A 19,204-nucleotide genomic window follows, 5' to 3' on the forward strand; every position below is an offset into this window, starting at 1 on the left:
CTACAGATCAGGCCGGTTTTCATGCCCCAAGTAGTAATCTTATATTCATATTAGTGTGCTCACCATAATCTCAGCACTGATAATATATTTGCCATATCCACCCAACCATAATCAGTAAAGTGCAGCCAATGAAAATGAAGAATGCTATCCACATTTTGACAAAATAAAATGAGGATTTACAGTCAAAAATTTTCATGCAGCTTACACATTTATGCAGAGTAATTTATATGTTTACAATTTCAGTCACAGATCTCTTCAGCAACCCTGGGGTTAAGTGACTGGCTCAAAAGCTCTTCAGCAAAGAGTAATCATAATCAGGAACGAAACTGCCAATCCTCCAGTCATTAGGCTGTTTCCCTTAACATTTAATTACTACAAAACCATACTCAAACATGTGTCTGAAAGGTGAGGTGGGGATCTTTACCTAAACTTTACACATGACTTTACATACTTTACGTAATCCTTTACACATCCCCTGGGAGGGCTTTTTGTACCTTTGGGTCATCTGTTATCTCAATATAAGTCTCCAGTCTCCAAGTCTAATTTCCAACCTTTCTCCTTCTCTGTTCTCTACATCTCCCACATCTGTCTCTTCTACATCTGTCATCCCCCGAAGCACCCTTAGGTTGGAGTAGAGATTCCCCGGTGTGGTGGTATCTCTTCGCGATGCGAAGATGGCAAGCCTGCTCTCTCCCACAGGCAGCGGTGTGTTCCGCCACTTCACCCCGGAATCACTGGCGGAGATCGAGAGGCGTATCGAGGAGAAGAAAAGCGGGCAGGAAGTAGAAGAGGCAGAGCCGGAGCTGGTGGGACCCAGCAGTGACTTGGAGGCAGGCAAGAGCCTGCCCATGATCTACGGAGATGCACCAGCAGACATGCTCAACACTCCTCTGGAGGACATTGATCCTTTCTTCAAAGCAAAGAAAGTCAGTTTCCCTCGCCTTATCTTTGTGTCGTGTAAATGAAACTCAGTATTACCGAAGAGTCAGACTGTAACAAAGGTTCACTTCTGTAAAGACATATGCAGTTTTTCTATCCACCCAAAATGTCATGGCCTTACGCTTCATCAAAGCTGATTGATTCCCAGACAAATACATTCACTATGATTCTTTCATGTAACAATCTTGGAAGTTGTCCTAACCATAACTTCGCTAAAACCCTTCACAACCGAGATGCACAGAAATGGAACTATTAGGAACTATTAGGATATATCTTTTTAACCTGTGTGTGTTTATGAGCTTACTATTCCAGTGGGTCGTTAGTGTTTTATTCTTGCGCTCTCATTGTTTCCAGACTTTCATTGTCCTCAGCAAAGGAAATACAATCTTTAGGTTCAATGCTGAACCCGCCTGCTTAATTCTCAGTCCTTTCAACCCGATCAGAAGAGGAGCTATCAGAATTCTCATACATTCATATCCTTTTAAGGCAGTGAGGAGACGCCAGATTTTCACATTATTTATTTCCCTGATGACATATGAAAATGTGTACCGATACCTTTTGTGCTGTTTGGGTTATCTAAATCATAAGAGGACTTTTTTTAGTGCATGTCATCATTATATCGTAGTACTTGAATAAAATTATATTCTAAGCGTACAAAATATGCACAAAATGAGGGAACGTGTAGTCATAATAATAACTTTCCCCTTGTTTAACTCCTGATTTCATCAAAGTATTTAGTTTATCTGTTATTGCAGTGTCTGAAGTGGTAATTCTTGGCCCTTTTTATTTATTATTTTTCTTATTTCTTATCTATTATTTATGTGTTATTGTGTATTTATCTCAGGTTTCCTTAACTCTATATTAAATATTTCAGCATGCTCATCATGGTCACCATTCTTACAAATTGTGTGTTCATGACCATGAGCAACCCTCCCTCCTGGAGTAAAACTGTTGAGTAAGAACAGTTTTGGTCTGCTTTGCTTTTGCTTTTACAATGCCTATATATAAGACTTTTAAGACTGTGTGTGTGTGTGTGTGTGTGTGTGTGTGTGTGTGTATATATATATATATATATATATATATATATATATATCATATCATCACATCATATCATATCATATTTATATACGAATTTAAAGTAATATTTTGATCCACTGACAGCTAAATAGCAGGTCAGTACATATCAAACTCCTTGAACTATTGCTATGAACTATGCAAGTAGAAATGTCCTGGATCACTAAAGCTTTATACATGGTTTTCTATCAGTCAGTCATACGTGTTTGATAAAGTTCATTCAAACAAATTGCTTGTATTGTTGTAAACTGAGTAGGCATGTTTTCATAGAGAGCCTGAAAATGAGAGAAATTAAATATCTTTATGGAACCAGTAGAAAACTGATCGCTTTCTTATTTTTCCAGATATGTTTTTACTGGTATATATACCTTTGAGGCGACAGTCAAAGTATTGTCGCGAGGCTTCTGCATTGGACCTTTCACATTCCTTCAAGACCCATGGAATTGGCTGGATTTCATGGTGATCAGCATGGCGTATGTACCCAAACCGTCTTTGATAAAACTTGATTAATTTTGATAAAACATTTATATCACGACAAACATTTTTAAGTAAAAAGCGGCGGGGGAAGAGCAAAGGGCAAGTCATCTGGTGATTTTCTCAGTAGTGTTCTATATTGGTAGTTGATTTCTGTGGAGAATTCGGGCCCCATCTTTTGTGCTTTTCGTGTAAGTGATACCTCTTATATTTAATGGGTGAAGTATTGCTCGGGCACCGTCTCGGTATCTGTCGGCTAATGCTGTCATTTGACCAGTCACACTGACAGATTTAAATACACTCTAGCAACCGTTTAAAAATATCACCTCCCTCATCAAATGCTACTAAACAAAAGAAAATGTTGTTTAGTAGAAAATGATGAGACACATTCTGATCATTTGATCGTGTTACTTATGTTAATTCTTTGGTTGTTGAAGAATTATCTTCAAGAACCGAAGACAATGTTGTACATGCTTGTGACTTGTCCTTATTAATCTAACTGATTTCTGCATGTGTTCGTGTTCGTGTGTGTTTGTCTGAAGGTATATCACTGAGTTTGTTGACCTTGGCAACGTGTCAGCTCTCAGGACGTTCCGTGTACTCAGAGCTCTCAAAACCATTACTGTTATTCCTGGTACGTCCCATCTTTTCATTAATGTATTTACGTGCCTTACAAAATACAGAAATGAGTTTTTTTTTCTCTGTTTTTTCCCTATTTCTGTTTCATGGCCTCTTTTGCTGTTTTTCAGGTTTGAAAACCATTGTTGGGGCTCTGATCCAGTCAGTGAAGAAAATGGTGGACGTGATGATCCTGACTGTCTTTGCTTTGGCTGTGTTTGCTCTTATTGGCTTGCAGCTGTTCATGGGAAATCTGCGTCACAAATGTATACGCTGGCCACTTCCCAACATGGATCCCATGTTCAGTGATGACAATTCCACTATAACTTTTAATGAGACCATGGATACCAACAGCACATTTGACTTCGAGGCATACATCGAAAATGAAGGTGAATACAGATGAATGTTAAAGGAGTAACGTTCCTTTTTGGGAAAAAAAACCCTTTTTTTTTTTTTGAAAAGCTATGTAATATTAGTAGCGTCTGAATTTCATTTTCTATGTTTTGCTTTTGTAGAAAATCAGTACTTTTTGGATGGCAGCCTGGATGCCCTCCTTTGTGGAAACAGCTCTGATGCTGGGTACGTCAGGCTGCTAACCCACATATAACAACGTGTACGAAAACATTTCAGTGATATGATGGTGTAGTTCCTCATATGTTCTGTTAATACCATTTGATTTTTAGTGGCACATGAATGGTTTGATTTTTTCATGGTAAGAATGTTTTTATAGTGCAAGATTTCTGCAAACCAAAATAAGATTATTGTTTGTGAGAGGTCAGTAGTCAAGACATTTGACTGTGTCATTGTACAAAGTGACTCTTCACGGTCGCTGTTTTGACAGGAAGTGCCCAGAGGGATTTACGTGTATGAAGGCTGGAAGGAATCCCAACTATGGCTATACCAGCTATGACTCCTTTGGATGGGCTTTCCTCGCACTCTTCAGACTTATGACTCAGGACTACTGGGAGAACCTCTTTCAGCTTGTAATCAGTCAGCCCATCTAATAGTCTGTTGATTAGTCAGAGACTAAATCAGTTTGTCACTGGCACTTGAAACAATATCCATAGTTCTCAGATGCACTACAGTATATCAAAAGATTGCGTGTAAGATGAAGACTTGTGTTTCAGTCATTTACATCAAAGTCACTGATATGGGTGCCATAGAAATGGTCAGTTTGCTAGTAAAGCACTTTAAGTTGGTGAGATCAAGCTTTAAGAAATAAACATGTTAAAAGTACATTTAAGGCATACTGTTGTTCTTAAAACTGTTTCTTTGCTACCTTGTCGTACTCAGACCTTGCGTGCTGCAGGGAAGACCTACATGATCTTCTTTGTGGTCGTCATCTTCCTGGGCTCCTTCTACCTCATCAACCTGATCCTGGCTGTGGTTGCCATGGCATATGATGAACAAAACGAGGCCACAATGGCTGAGGCACGGGAGAAAGAGGAGGAGTTTCAGAGACATCTGGAACAACTGAGGAACCAAGAGAAAGAGGTCAAGTGATGACAATATCATATAATTTCATACAGTTATAATATAATATACAACAGATGAAAACACAAAATAGTATAGCAACAGAGTACACAGCTGTATTGTACTGTGTGCTTTCAATCATAGAGCTGAAATTCCCTCTCTTTTTTTAAATGCAAAAAAATCTTTTTCATAAGTTTAGTTTCACAAACTGAAGAGCTGTTTTTGGCCCACGGTTGTGTTTTGACAGATGCATGCAGGCAGTAAAGCATCATTGGCCAGTCAGACCACTCACAGTCGAGACACAAATGACGGAAACCATCATGAAGATGATGATGTAAAGGACTGTAATGGCAGGATTGTGCCTCGACTTGTCATTGACAGAGCCTCATCCTCATCAGAGAAAGACGTAAGGCCATGGCTCTTCTGAGCCTTCTCTGATCCCATATTGTGTAATTAACTTTTGCTTTTCACGGTAAAACAAGAACAAGTATCATCTATGATTAGAAAAAAATACAAACATATAAAATATAAACCAAAAGAATTCCATACATAGGAATTCAAAAAATATGAAAGAAAAGAGAGATTTGGTTCTCTGGATTCAATGGCCTTTCTGTGGCTGAAGATTTATGTATTTTTTGACCATTCGGTGAGTTTATTTCACCTGTCAAGAAAATGCACAGATTGTTTATTGGTAATGTCTTTTTTTTCTGTGATGAAAAAGTCATGTCTGATCCATCAGGTTAATGCGTTGTGTCCCTTCAGGATGATGAGGTGAAGACAGATGAAAAGTCCATGGGCTCCAAACACAGCATGCTCCACCTGGATTTTCCACCAATGGCAAAGCGAGCAGCTAGTGCTATGAGCGTATTTACTGCAAATATGGAAGGTATAAACTGCCGCTAGAGTTTTCTGGGTTCATCGTCCTGGTGGTCCTCAACATCGGTGGCATTAACAAATAACAGTCTTTGTCTGTGAGGTTTAAGGGAAGGCATTGCCCCAAGACATCCTATAGTCTTTCAGTAACATCGTTTATTGATCGGTATATTTGTCACCCATTGATGGACTTACAGTTGCTTCTATATTGACTTGTACTACAGCTAATCCTAGTTGTATTGCTAGTTAGTACCACCACTACTGCAACTGTCACTGCTACTCAACTAAAAAAATCTATCACAACACATCTAATGATGCCACTGTTTGAAGCAGCGTCAAGACCCTGTGCACATGTTTCTCTGCTTTTACTCTAAATGAAACTGTCATTCCTGCTTCCCTCACTGAAACACCATCATCATTATCATTATACTGATGGTGATCATCATCATATGAACTAAATTGCTTCAAATGAGCTTCTTCTCTCATGCAGTTTGCTTTGCTCCTGTGTGTCTACTGTCTCTCTCATTTAGTATATCAGCCTGTGACAAATGCTCTAAATCCCAGAGGTTAATGTTGAAATACTCTGGGCTCTGAGAGTGAGCTGAGGCTATTGCGCTCTAATTTGAAATGTAATTGCCTAGATTAGTAAACTGTAATAAGTGTGGTTCTCTGACTTATTAGGCATTGAAGATGTTTTGTGTAGAGATTAACACATCGAGAGGTTAATCTTCTTGTGTGCGAAGACAAAAATCTGTTTACATACTCTCCATGGCATTAAGCCTCCGCCAGTTTTAGAAACACAGCATGGGCTAGCACTGTCAGAGTCTGCCTGTGTCTGCCTATCAATGCTCAGTGGTTGTCTGCTCAATTCACATCAAAGCATTATGTCAATTACACATTATGTTACAGTTTAGAACAACTATGTAAAATGTAAAATGATTTTTTAATTTATGTCATGCCTTACATTTGTCATGTGGAGGTTGTTTGTAAAATATATCAAGAAGACTCCTTGCTGTTCATCCTCACGTGGACAGTGTTGTTTCTGTCTTACTTTCTGTGTCTCTGTCTCCTCCCCTCTCAATCTCCCTTTTCTGTCACTATGTTCAGAGCTGGAGGAGGCTCAGAAACCTTGCCCGCCTGGCTGGTATAAGTTTGCCAACTTCTTCCTGAAGTGGGACTGCTGCATGCCCTGGGTGATCTTTAAGAAATGGGTTCATTTTGTGGTGATGGACCCTTTTGTGGATCTGGGCATTACAATCTGCATTGTCCTCAATACATTATTTATGGCCATGGAGCACTACCCCATGAGCCCTGAATTTGAGAATGTGCTAACTGTGGGCAATCTAGTAAGTATTCTATTCTATTCTAAGCTGCCCTCTCCTCAGCCTTCCTCTATTATTTTCTAACAAGCTTTGTTTGATTTCAATCAATATGAATACATTGTGTCTGTCCAAACCATGTGTGTATTTCTGAAGCAGGTACATCTCCTCAAAATCTAACAAACCTCTTAAACTTCCTCTTTCTCTCCCTCCTTGTGGTGGTCCACCTCCTTCAGGTGTTCACAGGGATCTTTACTGCAGAAATGGTATTTAAACTCATAGCCATGGATCCCTACTACTACTTTCAGGTGGGCTGGAATATTTTTGACAGCATTATTGTCACACTCAGTCTGGTGGAGTTAGGTCTGGCCAACGTCCAGGGCCTGTCTGTTCTCAGGTCCTTCCGTTTGGTAAGCCTTAATTAGCCCCCACCAACTATGTCACCAACATGCATTGTCTATTTTTCATTTACATTTCTAAAATGGTCAGAGATTCAAATTATATATACCGTTTTCCGTCTGTTTGTTGAATTGTTGCGTGTGTGCATGCGTGTGTTTGTGTGATATGCGTGTGTATCTCTGATGTGTGTGTTGGAGGCAGCTGCGTGTTTTCAAGCTGGCTAAATCCTGGCCCACCCTCAATATGCTGATCAAGATCATCGGTAACTCAGTTGGTGCTCTGGGTAATCTTACTCTGGTGCTGGCCATCATTGTCTTCATCTTCGCCGTGGTCGGAATGCAACTCTTTGGCAAGAGCTACAAAGACTGCGTGTGTAAAATCGCACAGGACTGCGAGCTGCCACGGTGGCACATGAATGACTTCTTCCACTCCTTCCTCATCGTCTTTCGCATCCTGTGTGGCGAATGGATTGAGACCATGTGGGACTGTATGGAGGTTGCCGGCGCAGGAATGTGTCTAGTCGTCTTCATGATGGTCATGATCATTGGCAACCTTGTGGTGAGTACAGAGCAATGCATTAGACCATTTTAGTTTTGTAGTCTAATGAACCATATTAGTTTGAAGATATAGATGTGTGTTTCACCGTTCAAAATCCATTATGTTTTCTAATAAACTGTCTGCTGCTGAGAACTTTTAAGTTGGCCCATATAGTGTATCATAGATGTGTTACCCCAAAATATGAAGATTAGGTCCTCGCCTAAACTAACCTGTTTTTGTAGTATATGTACAAATGCTGTATTTTATTTAATCTGGTTTTATTAGTGTTTAGCTGAATCACTGTTGTAGTGCCACATATTATGATGGACATAGTTCACCCTTTATTCAACAGAGCGGTAGAACACATTTTACAGCTCGTTAAGCACTTCTTAAAGGTAGTGCCTCAGATGTTAGCATCAAGGAGTGAATACCAGTTAACTGTTATTGTAAAGTCGTGTTGATCCAGCCCTTAAGCGTGGAAATGACCAGTCAAACCCTCTGAACTGTAAATGCTGTCAAGGCTGCTATGGTTAATCTTCAGGTGAAATACGCAGTGAAAGCTTTTGAGTTTGACACTCTCTCTCTCTCTCTCTCTCTCTCTCTCTCTCTCTCTCTCTCTCTCTCTCTCTCTCTCTCTCTCTCTCTCTCTCTCTCTGTACTCTATACGCAGTTCCAATATTTAAATTTTGATGAATTTACTAACCAGTTGTTGTACATGAACTTTTACAGAAATGCATGTATTTTTACACAAATATAATTCTTAGGCTCTGAAAGTGTATTTTTGTTTTTCTCAGTGACCTTGAAAAGCATTGCATTGTAAATATTTTGTGGTCGTGTTTTTGAGGATGTGTTTTGCTGTTAGCTCTCCTCCATTCCCTTGCTCACCTCTAGGGTAGCTTTTTCATTAATTGTTCCGCTGACAGGAAGAAAAGTTGATGCTCAGCAGAATGGAGTTTGTTTGCTGACTTAATATATTGCATTACTGAACAGAACATGCAGAAGAGCTGTTAGCAGCTGAGCACATAATCACTGTATTTATGGCACTGACAAAATAGATTTCCTGTTGGAAGATATACATAGAATAAAAAGGAAATGACTTGTGTCAGTGAGCTAACAAAGGCATTGCCACTCTACAGAAGCCAAGACTAACATCTTTGAATGTCTGTGTGAGTGTGTGTGCGTGCATGTGCGCACAAGGGCACGCGTGTGAATCTGTGTGTGTGTGTGTGTGTGTGTGTGTGAGAGAGAGAGAGAGAGAGAGAGAGAGAGAGAGAGAGAGAGGATGTGTATCTCTCTCAGTCTGACCTGTCCTCAAGACAAACGCAGAGTGGGACTGATACCTCTGTATTCAGTATTGCTCTCTATGTAAGTCATCATGTGACTCAAGCCATGCCACAGTGATTCTGACCTTGGCTATGTGCTAAGACTCATCTCAAGTGAGCACTCTGGCACATGGGGAACAAACACGGACAGCTGAGACACACAGCAGCCGGGGCCTTAGACACACAAACCCTTACTCTACCCTATGTAACACCTCAGCAGAAACCTCTAATTGATACTCAGCAAGGCAATTAAGTGTCCTATAGGTTCCGACACAGTATGTGCCAGAAGAATGAAGGATCATTTGTTCTGACAAATGAAAGCACGTTTACTGAGCAGTCTATTTTTGATATGCTGAAAAAATTTATGATGAATTTGACCCTTTGCAAACAGACTGTACTGGATGTGACCTCAGAAGAAGACAAAGAAGAAGAAGTACTTTATTTGTCACACACACACTGAGCAGCGAGCAGTGAAATGGAGCCTCTGCATTTAACCTATCCTAACAGCAGTGAGCACACACACACACACACACACACACACACACACACACACACACTATGAGCTAGAAGCATTGGGTAGCCATCGCCGCCAGGAACCGGTGATCAACTCCAGGTCTTTTTGCCAGTGCCTTGGTCAAGGTCGCTGACAGGAGTACTAATCCTAGCATACATGTCTTTGTGGTGAGAGGAAACCGGAGCACCCAGAGGAAACCTACGCAAACACGGGGAGAACATGCAAACCTCACACAGAAACGACCTGGGACGGCCAGGATTTGAACCCAGGAGTTGACAGTGCTAACCACTGAGCCACCATGAAACCCTCATTTCTCACTGCTCTGCTATACAATGTTATCACTATAAACAATCTAATTTGTGGTGTGCATCATTAAATGGGTAGACTGCTGTGATAAACAGTGACTGTTTTCTGCTCAGACTTTGGTTTCAGACTCCAATTAACATCTTTGGTGGTAGAGTTAGTATAAGAGTGGTGTTTTTAATGTCTCAGGAGAGGTGAATTAGAGTGTTTGTGCCCTTAAGAGAAAACCTTTCGGTGATGACATAGTCTCATTAATTTATTGTTTTGGAGGGATTGTTGACAGGATGAATTCTGTGGAGATTGAAATACTTGAATTAGATGAGCAACTCCAAATTAGAAAATGAGATCACAGGCCCTCAAGTGCAGGAAGGGATAGTCTGAGCATTGATTCTCTACTCTCTCTCTTTCTCTTTCTCTCTCTCTCTCTCTCTCCCTTGCTTTCCATCCATCTCAGCCCTTTTTCTGTACCCCAGTCTGATTCTCACCTCACAGTGATATGGGTGAGACAAGCCTTTCCCAGCCGCTGTAACCATGATCTGCATCTAAAGTGGGGAAATAGGAACCCAGAAGTGGACTAACTTGGTTTAGACGCTAAAGATAGCTTACGTCTGCCAGGCCCGCAGACAACATAATATTTATTGATGCTTCGTCATGTCAGAGCTCATGTTAACTTGATATGTGTTATATATATGGGTCACACCAGTTAATAATTGCAAAAAAATTATACTTTATGATTTAAGCCTTGGGAACATGTGGGGACTTCCATGATGTCTTATTCCACATTTTGTGTGACTGTGTGGTTGGCATCAAAAGAATGAATAATGTTCTCTGTCATTCCTGTTGACAAGTTCTTAGAATGAGTATTCCATTTGCCTGCAGTCTTGTAGACTTAGGGACTAATTGTGCGTTTTCTCAATTTCTTTATCCATAGTATATATCTTATCCTTCCATTGTTATGTTCCAACATGTGCTTATCTCCTCTCCCTCTTTCTTACTGTCTCTTTTCTTTGCGTTTCCTTTTGGATTTTCAGTCATTCCTTCTCTATTATGTCCACTTAAGGCTATGTGTTTGACCATTTTGATTTTCAGAACTTCAGACTGGAAATCTAATGGCACAAAACATTTACAAATTAACCCAAGTTTAAAGAAAACTGTGGATCACACATTAAGGTGCACAATGATATTCTTACTAAGCCTAAATTATGACAGCAGGTTAAATGTCCCCGGTAAAGTGTAGAATCAAAATCTAAAAATAGATGGAAATATGACATTCTCTTTGATGTGCATTTATAAAGATGTTATATCGCCAGTAACTATCTAATAGTGAAAGTATATTATCTCGAAAATATTTTACTTTAAGATCTGTAATGAAAGATCAGTTGTTCCAATAACTCTTAAAACCAATACTCTACGCACTTTGTCTCTATATACATATACACACTCTGTATATATGTGTGTACACACACACACACACACACACACACACATACATATATATATATATATATATATATATATATCTTATAATACATATATGCACTATCTTGTTTATTGCAGTATCTTGTTTATTGCCACTCTCCAAAATTTTCTGAGGTGCATCTATAAAGTGTTTCCATCATAGTTATTAATCTGCAGCACAGATATGAAAATATTCACACAACGGCACTCCATGTCATTTCTCAGAAAGAGCACTCATGCCTGTCCTAACAGCTTCTGAGTACAGGAAATATTTCACACAAAGCTGAAATGCTGGATGTCAAAGCATGTGAACATGGAATAGACCATATACAGCAACAGCACTAAGCCTGTAACTATAGTCTATGGTCAGATTGGCTTTTATCATTTTCCTAAACATTTAATACGATCAAACACTGTGACTCTTAAACAAACCGTCAGAACTGGGCCTTAAACATTTGATCGCAATTGCATCTTTATAATCTGTCTAGTAGTAACAGACTGCACACGAACACAGAAATAGTGCATCACAGATTTTTGCTTTCATTTTATTATATTTGCATGTGTTACTAGCTGAATGGTGGTAAAGTCAGTAAATACATTTAATATTAATGAGATACAGACTGGTTGGTAAAATTAACCGTGGCGTGCATGATGTATATTGACTAGGGCTAATGTTAGTAATTTAGTTATGTTAGCTAGAGCTATGGAGCTATCTTTCTCATTATGCTTTTTGATAAACTGGTTTCATGACGTGTACTGACTGGCAAATCTCTTAAATCACTTTTGGTAGCCTTGTGCAAAGGGTAGATAATTAGTTCCTCATTCTTTAAGGCGTTGATGTTAAAGTTATGGAAGTGTAACGTTTCACTCCAGCTCCTACTGCACGCTAGATACGCACACTAAATTAGTTAGCTTAATGACAAAAATGCACATTAGATAATACCTATATATTTTACTTTTCTTTCCTCTTCCTCTTTCCTCCATTTCCCTCCTGACTACTCTCCTCACCTCCTTTCTCTTGTAGGTGTTAAATCTTTTCTTGGCTTTGCTGCTCAGTTCGTTCAGTGGAGATAACCTTTCTGGAGGAGATGATGACAATGAGATGAACAATCTCCAGATTGCAATTGGACGCATCCATAGAGCAGCTGACTGGGTTAAAGCCTTCGTCGCTGGACTGGTTCTACGGATCCTTGGAAAGAAGCCCCCTGACGATGACACTGGGGATGACGGAGAAGGCAAAAAAGAAACCTACTCTCTGAACCATCTGGATGGGGGTAAACTCACAGATGGGTTTTCCAACAGCCTGGACGATGGGCCAGTCCAAGGTGATGGACCTTTGGTTGTGCCAATTGCCAAAGGGGAATCTGATGTAGAAGATGATGAATCAGAGGACTCATCAGATGATGAAGCTATGGATGAAAGCGATGGTATAAAGGTACATTGTTATAAAGTCACAAAACCTCTCTGTATCAACCATTTTCTCTGTGTTTCTCTCACATTTACCATAACCCAATATTTCTCTGCCATTTATAAATCTGTATATTAATCATTATCTCTCCATCTCTCTCTCTGTCTCTCTCCCTTAGCTGATGGGTGCTCTTGAAGATGATGATTCATCAGTCTGCAGCACAGTGGACTACAGGCCTCCAGAACCGGAGCCAGAAGAAGAAGAGGAGGAGGAAGAGCCTGAGCCTGAAGAACCCGAAGCCTGTTTCACAGAAAGTATGAAGTTATTATTTATCTGAATCTGTCTTTTTCAGTCTCTCTTGGTCAAACTTTCTATCTCTCAGCTGGCTGCTGTGTGGAGTTAGCTGACACCAAACTGAGGGGCAAGTAGCTATTTCCAGCTACTGAATGGAAACCTGAAGATTGTTGGCTCAAATCCTTAATCAGATACAGGGGACTGCATTAGAACTCATAGGACAATAGGTTCATAGTGTTGGTGCAGAATGCCTCTGTTGTGCCCTTGGGAAAGGCAATTTACATAGGAAAATTGCTTCATGGCTACAACATGTTACTTCTTTCACCCCCTTTTTCTGAGGGCAAAGTAGAAACCTGTTCTCAGTGGACCTTTCTTAAAATCTATGCTCCGATTTGTTGTTTTTTTCTCGTTAGACTGTGTGAGGCGATGTCCTTGTCTGAGTGTAGACATCACACAAGGACGGGGAAAAACCTGGTGGAACCTTCGGAGAACCTGCTTCACTATCGTGGAGCATGACTACTTTGAAACTTTCATCATCTTTATGATCCTCCTCAGCAGTGGAGCATTGGTGAGTAGGCTAGTCCTGTAGCACAGAGAGCATTAACAGAAAATACAGTTATGTCAGTTATGCGTAATAACAGTGCTCTATTCATAAGCAAATAAAATACATTGTTTTAATACTACAAATACATACTATGATATCACACAGTTGGATATTCGGACTGTGTGAAATTTTGTTTAACAATACTAGAACTTTTGAACTAAACATAACCAGAGTACTATTTTGCAATTCATAGTTACAGACATTCTTATACAATATTTTCTTTTCACTCTGGTTTGAACAAAATTCTGATATACTGATTATAATTTATTTACTCAGGCATTTGAAGATATATACATAGAACGTCGCAGGGTGATCAAGATCATCCTGGAGTATGCAGACAAAGTCTTCACATATATCTTTGTTGTGGAGATGTTGCTTAAATGGGTAGCATATGGCTTCAAGACATACTTCACCAGTGCCTGGTGCTGGTTGGACTTCCTTATTGTGGATGTGAGTTTACTTTGGAATTCATTAAAAGTCCATTTAACTAAAACAATTTAAGTATCATACTTAATGCTTGTATTATCTAAGTATACTTCTGAGAGTTTGAGAAATTACATATCTAAGCAAACATTGAATTTTTTTCTCAGGTATCCCTCATCAGTTTAACTGCCAATCTGATGGGCTACTCTGAATTGGGGCCAATCAAATCTCTCCGAACGCTCAGGGCTCTTCGGCCTCTCCGAGCCCTCTCCAGATTTGAGGGAATGAGGGTGAGGAACTCTCTTTTGGTTCAGATTTTTCAACCCTTAATATTTGTTTTTAAACATATGTGGTCTCCATGGTTGCAGGTTGTGGTGAATGCCTTGGTGGGAGCCATTCCCTCTATCTTTAATGTGCTGCTGGTGTGTCTGATATTCTGGCTCATCTTCAGTATAATGGGGGTCAACCTGTTTGCCGGAAAGTTCTACAAGTGTATTAACACTACAACTGATGAGATGTTTCCCATCGAGATAGTTAACAACATGAGTGACTGTATTGCACTCATGCATACCAACGAGGCGCGCTGGGTTAATGTCAAAGTCAACTATGACAATGTTGGCTTGGGTTACCTCTCCCTACTGCAAGTGGTGAGTGTTTTTTCTTATGAGAGAACATGGTTGAAATAGGACATGCTTTTCTGTGAAATAAATGAATATTTACCTCTTTCATGTATTGCAAGTCCCTTAAGTGAAATTGTCAAGTGGCACACACTTGACATGATAATAATGTCTTATAGGACGGTAACATAACGTGTAGTGTCCTTTAAGAAAATGTACAATTTATATACTCTCTGTTCTTTTTCTTGCTCCAGAGGATGAAAGGTAATTCAATACACTAAAGCTTTCAGCATGTAATCTGTTTTGATGTGGTGAGACTCAAAGTATTTCTTCCTCAAAGGCTACTTTTAAAGGATGGATGGACATCATGTATGCTGCCGTGGATTCCCGAGAGGTATCGACTAAACTACCTCTCAAATCCTGTAAATCCTGTATGGTGGATTATTTTATATGGCATATTTTTCATTAGCATACTCAGTTGTGTTATAATATTTTAAAATACAACATGAGGTCATTTGACTTTGACACTAGTTTCTTTGTGTCAGATCGAGGAGCAGCCTTCCTACGAGATTAACCTCTACATGTACCTATACTTCGTCATCTTCATCATTTTTGGCTCATTCTTCACTCTCAACCTCTTCATCGGTGTCATCATTGATAACTTCAATCAGCAAAAGAAAAAGATAAGCGTCAGCTCCAAAATTCATTTCTGTTCCCTTCTTTTTTTACTGTTTTGTATTTATTATTATGCTTTACAGGGTGTGTATTAGCAGCAATTTGCACCAGCAGATTATTTACAACACAAAAACAACTTTAACATCAACGGCAAAAATAACTGTATTTTCTTTTTTTTTTCTGCACTTTGGAGGGGAAGATATCTTCATGACAGAGGAACAGAAAAAGTACTATGATGCCATGAAGAAGCTTGGCAACAAGAAACCTGCCAAACCTATCCCAAGACCTTCGGTATGCAGCAGCTTTTACAATTACATTTATTCATATTTTAATCTTTCTATTGCAGTACTGCAGCATTGTGACAGCATTGTGTCATTGTGATAAACAAGATAAACCATAAATGTCTTTGCACTTGTCCTTGTTAATCAGGCAATTATGCTGTTCTCTTTGACAGAATAAGATCCAGGGAGCAGTATTTGATTTAATCAGTCAGCAGTTTTTTGACATCTTCATCATGGTGCTTATCTGCCTCAACATGGTGACCATGATGGTGGAGACTGATAACCAGAGTGAAGAGAAAGTGAATATTCTGTACAAGATCAATGTAGTCTTCATTGTCATATTCACTACAGAATGTGTACTCAAGATGTTTGCACTCAGGTACTACTTCTTCACCGCTGGATGGAACGTCTTTGATTTTATTGTCGTCATCCTTTCAATAGCTGGTAAGCTGAAGGCTCTAAGAGCTAACCTCCTTCATTTAGCACTGATGCATAACTCCTCATAAAGGCTTTCACTGAAATATAAATTACTCCTATTCTTTGACTGAGTGTCATTCAGAAACATGTACTTAACTTCATAGTGCATATTAATTTGTGACCTCTAATACTGATCTTTATTTTGTCTCATTTAAGGTTTAATGTTATCTGACATCATTGAGAAGTACTTTGTGTCACCTACATTATTCCGTGTCATCCGACTGGCCAGGATTGGGCGTGTGCTACGTCTCATTAGAGGAGCAAAAGGCATCCGGACACTCTTATTTGCCCTCATGATGTCACTTCCTGCTCTATTCAACATTGGTTTGCTACTCTTCTTGATCATGTTCATCTTCTCCATCTTTGGCATGTCTAACTTTGCCTATGTGAAAAAGGAGGCAGGTATTGATGACATCTTCAACTTTGAGACATTTGGCAGTAGCATCATCTGCCTGTTTGAGATCACTACCTCTGCTGGATGGGATGGACTCTTGCTTCCCATGTTGAACAGTGGACCTCCAGACTGCGATCCTGATATTGAGAACCCTGGGTCAGAAGTGAGGGGCAACTGTGGGAACCCGGGAATGGGGATTATGTTCTTTTGCAGCTATATCATCATGTCTTTCCTGGTGGTTGTAAACATGTACATTGCTATCATCCTTGAAAATTTTAATGTAGCACAGGAGGAGAGTAGTGACCTTCTGTGTGAGGATGACTTTGAGATGTTCAATGAGACATGGGAAAAATTTGACGTCGATGCCACGCAGTTCCTGGAGCACAGCCGCCTCTCCGAGTTTTGTGATACACTGCAAGAGCCACTGCGCATTCCCAAGCCTAACAAGCTCAAACTGATCTCCATGGATTTTCCCATTGTTACAGGAGACAAAATTCACTGTCTGGACATCTTGCTGGCTCTAACCCAAGAGGTTCTTGGTGACACAGTGGAGATGGCTGCCATGAGAGAAAGCATCGAGACTAAGTTCAAGATGAACAACCCAACCTCAGCCTCTTTTGAACCAATCACGACCACACTAAGGAGGAAAGAGGAGGAGCTAGCAGCTGTAGTGATTCAGAGAGCTTATCGCAAACACCTCTTGACACGCTCTTTACGCCACGCCTCCTTCATGAGGCGTTCAAAGCGGAAAGTGAGGCGACAGGAAGATGAGGAGCCACCAGAGACAGAAGGCTTGATTGCTCGGAAGATGAATGCACTCTATGGCAGCAACCCAGAACTGGCCATGGCCATGGAGCTTAAGGCTAGGCCCATGCCACCCAATGCTGCCCCACCCAAAGCCACCTCATCTGAGCCCACCAAGCATGTAACCTATCCTCGGCCCCAGGGCCGGATGATGGTAGTTCCTGTGGAGGTTACAAGTGAGGTGGTCCTTCATTCTGCTCCAAAAACCACAAGAGACCTGTCAAGTTCAGAGGTTGCTGCTTTAAGGGAGTCCATTGTATAATAAATGGATGAGGCTTTGGGGAATTCACTAGAGGCAGTTTTCCTTGTGTAATTGGAATGCTGAAGTGTTTACTGGAGTATCACCTGCACACCCAACTTTGTGATACTTTGAAGAAGCACTTGATCTGAAGAGATTGCACATAACCTTTAGTGATTTGCCAATATGTAATAACTGCAATTAGAGTTTGGAGGAATTTTTTTTCTATGCTTGCTTTTTTTAAAACCTTATTCAGACAGGATATAAATGTAATCATTTATAACCCACCCAAAATACTTCCCACTGAATGTACAGTTTTACAAACAGATGTAACTCATGAATTATTCATAATGGTCCTAAAAGCCAACTGAATTAAAAAATTTAATATCATGAATTATATTATAAATTATACAAAATTATAATATTATAAAATTATAATTATAATATATTAATGTCTTCTCCCACAGGGAAGGAAGAGATGTTCTTCTGATATTCTCAGTGTCCTATGTCTAAGTAAATGTTAGATTGTAGCACTCTGTCAATAGCAATTTGTCAATAGATTCTTTGATCATGTTTAACAAATCAACCTAAGTTAACAACAATAACTTGTCAGTCATTACTATAAAAACATTAACAGTTTACAGTACAAAATAGAAAATAGTTTTTTTCATATCAAGCAGTTGCCCTTACTGAGAGCTTCTGTAAAGAACTTTTTTTTTTAACTCTTTAAAGACCCCTTGGTGTTATTGTTTGTAATGTGATAAGTGTAAATCTGTCCAAGTAAGGATACAGCAGAAAAATGTAGCTCATTTGTGTCAAGAAGGTTCTCTTGTATTGTGTAGATCATAGCTGTAACTAGACATCTAGATCTTTCTCAAGGCCTCAACTTCCTTTGCACTATTTATATATCCCCTGTTCATGTCCCTCTGGTTTACAGCAGAGGAATGGAATGAGTAAAGTAGACTGTGAGCTATTATGTGTGTCTTATACAGTCAAAATGCAGCAGAATGTGCAGCCATATCAAATATTACATAAAGCTTTTGTGTATCATGCATAAATAGTATGTAATCGCTGCAAGACACACCCAGTGAAGCATGACAGAGTGACAGTCTCTAAATTTGCATACTGCACAAAAATGTTCATTCTCCTCAGAGCACTGCTGTTCATTGTATTTAACAGAAAATGTCCAACATTTTGAACATGCACTGTTTCAACAACAGCTTAGTTTAAGGTTAGTGCAGACAGACTGACTGCACCATTGTATCTGGTCCAAACGTTTTGTTCATATGTTCTCTCTCTCTCTCTCTCTCTCTCTCTCTCTCTCTCTCTCTCTCTCTCTCTCTCGCTCTCTCTCTCTCCCTCTCTCTGTCTCTCTCCCTCTCTCCCTCTCTCTCTCTTTCTCTCTCTCTCTCTATCTCTCTCTCTCTCTGTGTTTCTCTGATGATGATATGATAGTTTGAGTCTTTCATCCAGGAAAGGTTGTTACCTCTATGTTACATTTTTTGAAAATAACATCAGGTGAAGGAATATCCCGATTTTAGAATGACAGAAGGTATTTCTCCCTGGGCCTAAATGATAAAACATATTGAAAACATGTAATTTTCTCTCTCTGCCTATTAGGCCCTCTTGGCCTAATGAGTCTTTTCCTTCATATTACTAAGTTTGACAAAATATCAATGGTATGGG

The 19,204-nt window shown here is 39.7% G+C and overlaps 1 protein-coding gene across 1 annotated transcript; it reads left to right on the top strand.

The window, feature by feature from the left end:
- The first annotated feature begins 674 nt into the window (after positions 1 to 674).
- On the top strand, positions 675 to 17,542 carry scn4aa (sodium channel, voltage-gated, type IV, alpha, a). Its single transcript, XM_030773899.1, has 25 exons — positions 675 to 926; positions 1,294 to 1,409; positions 1,802 to 1,894; positions 2,358 to 2,486; positions 3,030 to 3,121; positions 3,237 to 3,494; positions 3,621 to 3,684; positions 3,947 to 4,088; positions 4,399 to 4,599; positions 4,826 to 4,984; positions 5,341 to 5,464; positions 6,559 to 6,797; positions 7,007 to 7,180; positions 7,371 to 7,727; positions 12,328 to 12,738; positions 12,890 to 13,025; positions 13,419 to 13,573; positions 13,886 to 14,059; positions 14,200 to 14,322; positions 14,401 to 14,679; positions 14,990 to 15,043; positions 15,195 to 15,332; positions 15,511 to 15,615; positions 15,779 to 16,049; positions 16,239 to 17,542. The coding sequence occupies exons 1-25, from the start codon at positions 675 to 677 to the stop codon at positions 17,540 to 17,542; spliced, it is 5,550 nt and encodes a 1,849-aa protein (XP_030629759.1).
- The last annotated feature ends 1,662 nt before the right edge of the window (positions 17,543 to 19,204 follow it).

This window comes from Chanos chanos, chromosome 5 (genome assembly GCF_902362185.1).
Source record: "Chanos chanos chromosome 5, fChaCha1.1, whole genome shotgun sequence".
Lineage (NCBI taxonomy): Eukaryota > Metazoa > Chordata > Actinopteri > Gonorynchiformes > Chanidae > Chanos > Chanos chanos.

What these genes read in the sequence shown, in the direction of transcription:
- scn4aa (XM_030773899.1), top strand. Translation starts at nt 675, where the DNA reads ATGGCAAGCCTGCTCTCTCCCACAGGCAGCGGTGTGTTCCGCCACTTC. An exon ending in AACCATTACTGTTATTCCTG is followed by an intron (nt 3,122 to 3,236) that starts GTACGTCCCATC and finishes GCTGTTTTTCAG; the next exon opens with GTTTGAAAACCATTGTTGGG. An exon ending in CGAAGCCTGTTTCACAGAAA is followed by an intron (nt 13,026 to 13,418) that starts GTATGAAGTTAT and finishes TTTTCTCGTTAG; the next exon opens with ACTGTGTGAGGCGATGTCCT.